The 10150-nt window shown below is 35.3% G+C and overlaps 1 protein-coding gene across 1 annotated transcript; it reads right to left on the bottom strand.

Annotated features, from left to right (window-relative positions):
• Window positions 1–1033: 1033 nt before the first annotated feature.
• LOC147380962 (exocyst complex component EXO70C1-like) lies at window positions 1034–3106 on the bottom strand. The gene has a single exon (XM_086431004.1). The coding sequence runs from the start codon at window positions 2256–2258 to the stop codon at window positions 1164–1166; it is 1095 nt and encodes a 364-aa protein (XP_086287130.1). The 5' UTR covers window positions 2259–3106; the 3' UTR covers window positions 1034–1163.
• Window positions 3107–10150: the final 7044 nt, after the last annotated feature.

Below are 10150 nucleotides of genomic sequence, written 5' to 3'. Positions count from 1 at the left end.
CTATTAGATGTCCATAGGTGAGGTTATCATATGGAATTGTACCATTGTTTTGGGACTTAATTCTTGTACGAACTTTTTCAGCAAAAAGCGTAGGTAATCCGGAAAGGAATTTTCTTTCCAGAAATTCTGGATCTGAACTATGCTTTCCCGAGATAAATTTGACTAAAGAATTCATAGTAACTTCACAAGGTAAATTTTCCGGACTGTCAACGATTATATATATATATATATCCTGATGAGATTCATTCATCAGAAATGGAGGGCTATGATCTAAATACTTCTTATTAAAGTTATTAGAATCAAAAGTGGAATATAGAGACAATAAGCTGAAGTGTGAGATTAATTGTGATTGTAGTAAATACTTCACTTTGTATGAACAAGGGAGCTCAAATATATATATATATATATTTTTTTCAAATATTTTATTTTCTATATGGTTAAAGTATAGATGAAGTTTTGAAATTCTGACATGTACTTAGTGAAATATATGATTGAATTATTTACAAAATGATCCATACTACTAGCCAATCCAATTTGAGTTTCGATGGATCTAAGCTTATGTGATGAAACAACAGAAACAGACACCAATATTTGCTCCTATTTTTTAGCTTACCATCGTTGAAGTATGAATCGTTTAAGATGATCAGATCAATAATGGATCATCTATATCATTAATTGCTCTGTTTCGGGAGTGGTATCTCTTGTGGGGTTTAATTCATTATGAGTGATTTGAAAGCCAATTTGTACTTAGTAGAGGATTTATTGACTGAACCACTGCCAAGTCATCTCTCTATCGAAACACAAAAAGTGAATCCTTATGACCAATTCATGGGGTTGAAGAATGCTTGTGTATGGTCTTGTGGCAACTGGGCCCTCTTAATGTAGAATTCTCAGCAAATCCTAGTGAGTTCTGTGAGAGAGTTAATGTCTTTTGTTGAGGAGGATATACAAGTCCCAAGACCAAAATTTAGAAACCACTCAATAAGTTTATATCAGCTGAAATCTATATATATATGTATGAAGGTACACTAGTTTAGAATAAATCCTGTGTGAACATAAGAAACAATATCTGAAATGGAATAACAAATCAAAACACTCACTACTCTGAGATTTCCAGCTGATCAACCCAATTACTTGATCGTCTTAAATTTACAGAACTCAATTCAATTGGTTCTAAATGCTAGCATCCAACATATACTAGATTTCTTCATGGATCTCTTCCTTGTGTGCATGGAAATTGGGCGCCATTCAAAGAAATCCCTGACAGCAATCTCAAGATCATCGACCGAATATTTGATATACTTCTTTGGGTGATTCCTACTCTCTATATGTCCTTTAAACCGACCTAGAAAAGATTGATAAGCTGGAATCAGCTTCTCTAATATAGATATCTGAAGTTCCTCTCGAAGCTGAGGATCTGCTACTGTCCATGTCGCCTGAACCTGATGAACTTCTTCAAACATTGAATTAAAAGTCTTAAACCTCTCCTTTAATGAAGACTTTGAAACCCAAAATGAAAAGCTCCCTCCCACATGTTGTTCTTCATTTCTTAAGCAATATAAAATCTTGGCCCATGTCAATCTTTCATAGTTCATCGCCTCTTGCCTGAATTTCAACGTTAGATTTCTCATGATGTAATCATCCCCGATCATCTCGCAGAGCTCAGGAGATCTTTTAACCTTCTGAACAATGTAGTGTAGATTGTTCATGAGGAAAATGTGAGATAGAGAAGCATCTTTATAGTACTTACACATGTCCTCTAACTTGAATTCTAGGATTTGAATGATCAAAAGTAGATGGAGGGCTAATGGAGATTGATTCTCTGGTTCATGAAAATCGATATATGGGGCTGTTTGATCACCAGATAATAGTGATCCCTTTGGTGGGTTCGACACAATCAATTCCATCATGGTCTGTTTGTAATCAGATATCAAAATGAAAATGTAACTCATCACATACCATGTCAAGGTGTGAACTTTACCTCCAAGTACTGGAACTTCTGTAGACTCACTCTGCAAAGTATTCTCGAATTCTGACAGAATCCCTCTCGCAACCTCACCGAGCCTTAGTAGTATATCAACAGCCTTAGCTTGAACAGACTCCAACTTCCACTTGACTATTACATCCACCTTAGAGAGGTCAGATACTGCTTCGTAAAGATCTAGTAACTTGAAGAGCTTCTTGGGTGATTGCCAAGTACTAAATATCAGCTCAGGGAAATCGAAGAGCTGGATTGTGGAGCCTTCAATGATTTTCATGAAGCAAGTATCATTGGCGATGGTGCCAAGACCATCACCTTCAAAGATTTAATCACAAAGCCACTTCTCTCTTGCAAAGAGAATCCAAACACGTACTTTTGCCGCTTCTATCCATTATCCAATCTTCTCTTTTAATGCATCCCATTCTAATATTTGAACATCACCTATGCTAAGTTTATCGATCCCAAGGTGGTTGAAGCTAGCATTGAAGATAGGTTTACGAACACTCACATGTACTTGTATGCACTCATGTATATAGCCAGCAGTAATCATCCTTTCAGAAATACTACGGAGATCATAGATCGCTTCCAAAGGGATACTACCCGAAACTTCATCTTCTAAGTAGCCTTCTTCGATGAATTGAGAACGAGCAGTTTTGAAATCAGCACTACTTTCAGTTACACAACTCATCGTGGGATTTGAATAAGAATTCAGATTGATGTCGGTTTCAATTGAATTCATGCGAGTGATCAGTATCTTGTGAAACTCATGTTGGAGCCAAGTCATGGCGATTTGCATCTCGAAACTGTCAATCTTACTAGGAATAGGATGATCATTGGTGGATATAGTAATAACGGACTCCACTGAGTATTGTTGAATGATCTCATCAACAGCATGTAAGTATCGATCAGCTTCTTGTCGATGATGACCATGGAATATTATACATTCTCTTGCTTCGTCCCATCTTAAGATTAGCTTCTCAGCTGCTTCAAATTCTATTGCGGCGTTCTTCTCCGGGCATTCCATTGGCAGGAAATAAGGCTTTTCAGAGCTGTAGAGCAAAGAATTCTGGATTTGTTGTTGTTTTAATTTGTTATTATAAGAATTCTGGACTTGCAACTTGCAAGGCAGCTGCAGTATGAATCTGAATTCTGAAAGTCTTTTTTGATGAGAGATGGAGATGATTTATTAAGTCAATTTAACTTTTGATGTTTTTGAAAACATAAACAAACCGAAATCAGATCGATAATTATAAGCGCGTCGAAGTCGGTTTCAATTATTGGATTGGTGAGAGTAGTGATCATCATGAGTTTGTTATCAAATTCATCTTTGATCTGATCCATGACGATCTTGTTAGTAATACTGTGGAGTACCATCTTAAGATCATTAATTAGCTTCCAATCCTATGGTGGTGGTGTTCATCTCCACAGATTCCATTGATTCTACTCAAGAAAAAAAATGTGGAAAACTGCATATTTTGTTATTTGTGGGAAATTCTAGTCTTGCAAGGCAGGTGAATAATTTGTGAAATCTGAAATAAATATCAATTCTTCTGATGAAGTCTTTGTGATGACTTTGACTTTTGTGACCTCTTGAGAGCTGGCATTGTATTTTTTAGGTCATGGTTTCACACTCCATCATACTTCCTACAATCTAAGCGATTTAATTAACAAAAAAAATAAAATACATTTAATGGTTATGACATTGAAATTGCAGAAAAAGAAAAAAAAAACAATTTAATTTCCAAATAAAATGGTAGTCTTTGGAAGGCCAGGACAAGTTACAAACCAATATAACATCTAAATTTCCCATTAACATTTTTTTTTTGGGAACCAAGGCATCGGGGACTCTTAGAGCAATGGATTAATCCTCGAGGTATGTGCAATCCCCTTCCACAACTCGCACCAAGTAATTTTCGGGATAAATCCCTGAGAGTGGCCTCTAAGGGGAGATGCATACTCAAGATCTCCACTTCCGGACGTGTGGTTCATTTACTTCACTTGTGACATTTGGTCACTACTAAATTATAAGAACAGAGAAAGTTTGTTTCAATTTTAGAAGAAAAAAGGTTTTAAATTAAAATTTTGGACCTTTTAAGAGTTTAGTAGAAGTTATTGCTCAATTTTCACCATGTATCTCAATGTTAGTTTTGGTGGTTGTTGGATGAACAGCTTAACACCTAAATCCTTTAACAGTAAATCCCTTGGTGCTCGAAGAACTCGGATTGAGAGATCTTGGTGAAGTCTGTCAATTCCCACCATTGCTAAATTACTGACCTCATTAAAAATGGTGCACATATTTTGGTGTTGTTTCTTTTCTCAAGTTGATGTATTGGTGTTACCCAATTCTGTTTTTACGTTCTCGTCTATAAGTTGTATATGAAGTAAGCTTACTTTTGCCATATGTTGGGGCATTTGAAAGTAAAGTAATATACTGCTTATTTCTAAGGTAAGAAAGCAGATTTCTAACCTCCATTTATGGAATCAAGATTATTAAAGTTTCAGCTTGTTAAGTTGGCAAGATTTGTGAGTGTTGATACCACAACTTGGATTCAAAAACCACCTTCACTGACTATTTGCCGATCATCACTAACTCTCATATCTATCAATAATAATAATATTATTATTATAATAATAATCTTATCGTTCGACATTGCACGACAAGCATCTTACCCGCACCTCATGTTGCACAATTCCTCCGAAAAGTGAAGCACCCATGTCAAGCCTGTTGGAATCCAACCTTCCAAAGGAATCGGTGTGACATCTTTTGGTGCCAGACAATTAAATTATCTAAAATGCCAAAAAGAAGAATCTGATTTATTTGTACAAATCATAGAGGTTTTCATTCAACGAACACGAAGGACCATTATCTCAAATACTTCAAAATATAAAAAGCTTGTGATTCATGGAGACAATGGAGTTTAGTGAGAGGTTGAGGTGGTAGCAAACCAAATGATGAATTTTTGTAATTCGAGTTGTACTTAGCCGAATATGTTAAATTACACTTAATGACAGATACAGATGCCTTTCAATTGAACATCTATCACTTTCATTGCTCTGTGTTGAGAAACAATTTTGTTTTCTATTGTCTACAATGAGCAGTGCTGATACGTTAAGTTCAAGTGGGCCAAGGTCTTATCTTCATCTCCAACTCCACTAATAGAGTATCCCTTGTGGTTTATTTCATTCCAAGTGTGGATTGGGACAACAGAACAACTACTCTTTAATAGAATTATTTCCATTGACTTTGTAAAGTCTAAGAAAAATTTGGTGGATCCTCTAACCAAAGGATTATCTAAAGAGTTAGTTGCATCGACTTTGAGGGGAATGGGCCTAAAGCCTATTGATTAAAAATTACTTCAATGGAAACCCAAACTAATTGATTGGAGATCTTAAAAAATAGATTTAATGGGAAAACCAATTGAATATAATTTAAAAGAAAACACTAATAGAATATAGTGTTCTAAGTCTATTCCTATGAAGTGTTTAGTGTTGCCTGTAAAGTAGAAAGGTTGAAGTATAATTCTTAATGTTGCCTATACTTGTAAAAGTAGAGTATAACAGGATACTTCTCATAAGCATACTTAAATGAGTATAGAATTGGGCCGATTTTATGAGAGTTTATGCTAAGCTTTCTAAAGCACTCATGATACCAGGTTATGTTCAAGGTCAAAATGAACACCATTGATAGAACTTGATAGTTGATTGAGTAACCTGTGTGTATAGTCTATTGTTTTGATTTACACTAAAGATTGGTAGTTCAAGACTTAAAGTCCACTGACCGACTTATAAATCTAATAGACTTATACTAGGTAATGTTCAAGTCCAAAAGACACCTATACTGAAACATAATTGGGGATTTTTGGAATTTAGAGGGTTGAATTTGAAAACCCTTTAATATTCAATTTTTCAGTATAGGTGTCTTTTAGACTTAAACCTTACCTAGTGTAAGTCTATCAGATTTTCAAGACTCAATTTTATTTAAAAATTCTAGACGTTTTAAATTCCCGACTTGATTATTGTGGCCACCCAAGTTTCGAACTCACATGCCAAGATAATATCACTCAGATAAACATCATGTCGGAAACATATCAAGTCCTAAGTATCTATCAAACAGCTAAAACTATGAGAATCGTCCGAATGGATTTCTTATTTAGTAATTGTCTTTCAAGATTTGGTGCCGACAATCTCGATTTTGCTCACTTCAATTATACTGTCAATGATGAGAACCTCAACATGTTCTATAATTGCTCTTCTTTGATTAATGGATTCCGTTATAGTTGTGAGGAAAATAATAGTGGTGTTGTTTACGCTTTTGTGGATCCTAATGCCCCAAAACCTTCCATGTGATACAAGCGTAGTTTCGGTTCTACAATCAGCTGTGCATGATAGATTTTCTACACTCAGCCAAGTTTTGAAGAAGGGGTTCGAAGTACATTATGTGGTTAAAGTCCACTAACCGACTTGTAAATCCAATAGATTTATACTAGGTAAGATTCAAGTCCAAAAGACACATATACTGAAACATAGCTGTTCAAAAAGTGCTCTCACATTTTATATATATTTTTATTTTGTGTTTTCTGAATTCATATGGGGGATTGTTGGAATTTAGAGGGTTGAATTTGAAAATCTTTTAATATTCAATTTTTAGCATAGATGTCTTTTGGACTTGAACCTTACCTAGTATAAGTCTATCGGATTTTCAAGGTCCAATTTTATTTAAAAATTCTAGACGTTTTAAATTTTGTTTTGAACCAGTGTGTATATTCCGAACCAGCACAATGGTGTTTATTTTGAATCAGCACATTCGAATAGGTTTGTGACTGTTCTAAACAGTCACTTTCCCTTTATTTATATCCAATGTTTAGTCAATTTAAAACATTTGATCTCTGATATTTTATTTATTATATATTTTCGACTATCAATGCACTTTTATTTTTCATTGTGAGAGCACACAACATCGTCGAGTTCGAAGTTACATTTCCAATTTAGAATACCCTTTTGGATACATGGGTTGTTGTATCCTGGAGAACGAATAACTACAGACTGTGGTACGATAATAGGGGCAAATTTCGTTTTAGGACAGTGCTTTGTACATGCCTCAACCATTTTATTTTTTAGGTAATATTTTTCTTTTACATTCAATTTGAATATCAGGATTTTTTCAAACTTATTCTCTCTCTATCCATAAGAAATTAGTTCTTAAGTAATAACATTAAACTATATAACTCCCATAAGGATGTGAAGTCTACATGGTTAACCAAGTCTCCCTCGAGCTCGTGCTTGTAAAAACATATCGAACTTGATCTTACACATACTTATAGTTGGATAGTAGTCTTGATTTAAGAACATAATCAAACTACAGAATTCTAGTGAAATATGTGACAGAGGTTAATTTCTTTTGATGAAGACTTGGTTGTCTCTGTAGACATGAAATGTTCGTCATGAACCTCAATGCTACTTTGTTTGGAGTCGCCACCATTCTTTTTTTGGAATTGGGTGTAAATGGGCACCCGAATTAATTTTTTTGAAAACCATTTTTCCATGGCATTGTAGTGACTCTCATTCATTGGAAAAGGACAAGGTCTACCTTAGATCTAGGTAAGGAGGTCCGGTTAGAGAATGGGGAAGGTGTTAGGCACCCCATCCTCTCCACCAAAGGTGGTTACCTTGCTTGGCCATTTTATTTTGTAAAAACTTGAGAAAATAAATATTAAAAATGCATGAGAATGTATGATAAGAGTGGTGTGTGCATTAAGTGGAATGTTCCCTTAACAAAGGGTTTTGATTTTTATCATGACATTAGGGGCATTCTATAGAAAAGAATGACCCATGTAGTCACATTAAATTTATGAATATGAATGTAGGTTTGAGCTTTTAGAGAGACTCCATCATGGAGTTCCCTTAAGGCCACAACCATGATGCATGTATGCATGGCTAGAAACTTAGTGTTTCACCCCATCAAGAGGGTGACACATTTCTTCATCATTGCCATGCATAAGTGAGTGTGTGCATTGTGTACAATATGATGCATGAGATTGAGGTGAAAAGGACTTCAACCCCCATCCTTTCGATCGAACCTTAGTCCAACCTACCGGGGATGGGAGAGGGTATGCATTACATCCTAAGGCTTTCTAAAAAATAAAATAAAATAGAAGGTTAGAAGAAGAAGATGCAAGTTAAAAATAAATAAACTACATCTTAACCCCACCTTGTCCCTTGGTGGTCTTGAACCTTGAGAGGTAGACTTGAGAGTTGAGTGAGATGATTGAGGGTTGAGTGAGTTGATTGAAGGTTGAGTGAGTTGAAGTTTAGAATATGAGAGAGTGAGTAGAAATTTGGGTAGAGTTTTAGGTTGAGAGATGGGGGCTTGAGAGCATGAGTTGTTCATAGAAAATGAGGGTATTTATAGAGTTTTTGGAGGACTTTTGGGGATAAAGTGGTCCAACCCTAAAAATGAAGAAAATGGACATGAGATTTAGGTTATTTCTTTTTGGATTTTCCATTTGTATGAGGGTAAAGATGACATTTGTGAAGAAACCCTAAAAGCATGCTTTGATCCTTGGTTTTTTGGTAAATAGAGGTGAGAGAACAAAAGTGCTTTTGGGAGGATGAATAGGGGAGTGACATGTGTAAAGGTGGAGTGGTAGGTAAAAAGTAGACCTTGGTTCATTTGTAAATAACTCATAAAGCAAGGGTGGAAGTGTATTTTTGAAATGGACTAATGGGAAAACAAAAGTACTTTTGGGAAGGTGAATGAGAGCATGACATGTGTAAAGGTGAAGTGGTAGGTGAAAAGTAGATCTTGGTTCATTTGTAAATAACAAATAAAGCAAGGGTAGAAGTATAATTTTGAAATGGACCAATGGGAGAACTCCATGTATGTACTTAAAGATTCCCACCTTTTGAGGGTATAATGGGAAGTTCCCTCACCTTTATGGATTATTACCAAAAACCAAATAACCTTTTTTATTTGACTAGACTTTTTGAGAAGGGCATTCTTGAGTTTTCACAAAGGGGAAGTTGACCCTCCAATTAGATGATGCATTGGGTGTTGGGGGCTTATGAGGTATCAACATGTGTCATCTTATGAAGGGGTGAGAGGATGGACTTGGAGTGGGTTTGATATTGGGCTTAGAGAATGGATTTTGTCTTGGGCTTAGGTTGGGCTAGAAAATGGATTTAGGTTATGGGTTTAGAATGGCATTGGGTTTTAGGCTTAGGTTGGGCTAGGTAATGGATTTAGGTTATGGGTTTAGAATGGATCGGTTAATTGAAAATGAACACGAATTGGGAGTGGGTTAGGGACAAGGTTGAGCATGCAAACTATATGACATGATGCATGCATGCATGAAGATGATGCCAAGTGGCAATGCGGGCCTGTTGAGAGGCTTAAGTCGTAAACCGAAATCAATTTGAAGAAATATGAATTTTCCTAATGGGTTCGTGCAAATTGGGGTGTCTACAGTATCAGAACGTAGAAACAACTCAAAAGTTCACATCAGCTCGAACCTTGAAAAATGATCCGCTAGTGCTTCCAAATCACATTCTTTAATCGATTAAATCAGTAAAGTTAGAAATCTACTTTTGATTTTGTGGATTCCGTACATCGAAGAAATCTGCAATAAAACTAGACTAAACCATTTTACAGACACAGATCACTGTTTCTTAGCCAAATCTATACAATTACAAAGAGCATTGATCAAAGAATATATTCACATGAACCAAATTTAAAATTAGAATATTGATTAAGATGCATTCATATGCCGAAATTTAGGTAAATAAATATTATAGGGGAATTCTGCCGTAAATTCCCCAAATTTGTCTCATCTCATCTCATCTAGATCACACATCTCTGTGAATAATTATCAGATCTGCTAGTAGTATTGCTATTTTATTTATTTTTTCAAAAATCTGCTAAATTTAGTGAAGAAAATTGCTCATAGACATTTGAACAAACACTAGTTTAGAACAAATCTTGTATGAACAAATGAAACAAAATCTGAAATTTAAGTAACAAATAAAAACAATTTGCTTACCGAATGAGAATATGTGGGTAAAAATACTCTCAGATCTCCATCTGATCTTCCAATTACTTGATCGTCTTAAATCTATAGATCGAATTGGATTGGGTCCTTGAAGAAGACAAGAATTCCGAGAAAATACTAGTTG

This window comes from Akebia trifoliata, unplaced genomic scaffold, assembly GCF_017979445.1.
Source record: "Akebia trifoliata isolate Shusen 1 unplaced genomic scaffold, ASM1797944v1 Contig00853, whole genome shotgun sequence".
NCBI classification, from domain to species: domain Eukaryota; kingdom Viridiplantae; phylum Streptophyta; class Magnoliopsida; order Ranunculales; family Lardizabalaceae; genus Akebia; species Akebia trifoliata.
This window is presented reverse-complemented; position numbering and strand designations above follow the sequence as displayed.

What these genes read in the sequence shown, in the direction of transcription:
- LOC147380962 (XM_086431004.1), bottom strand. Translation starts at nt 2,258, where the DNA reads ATGAAAATCATTGAAGGCTCCACAATCCAGCTCTTCGATTTCCCTGAG.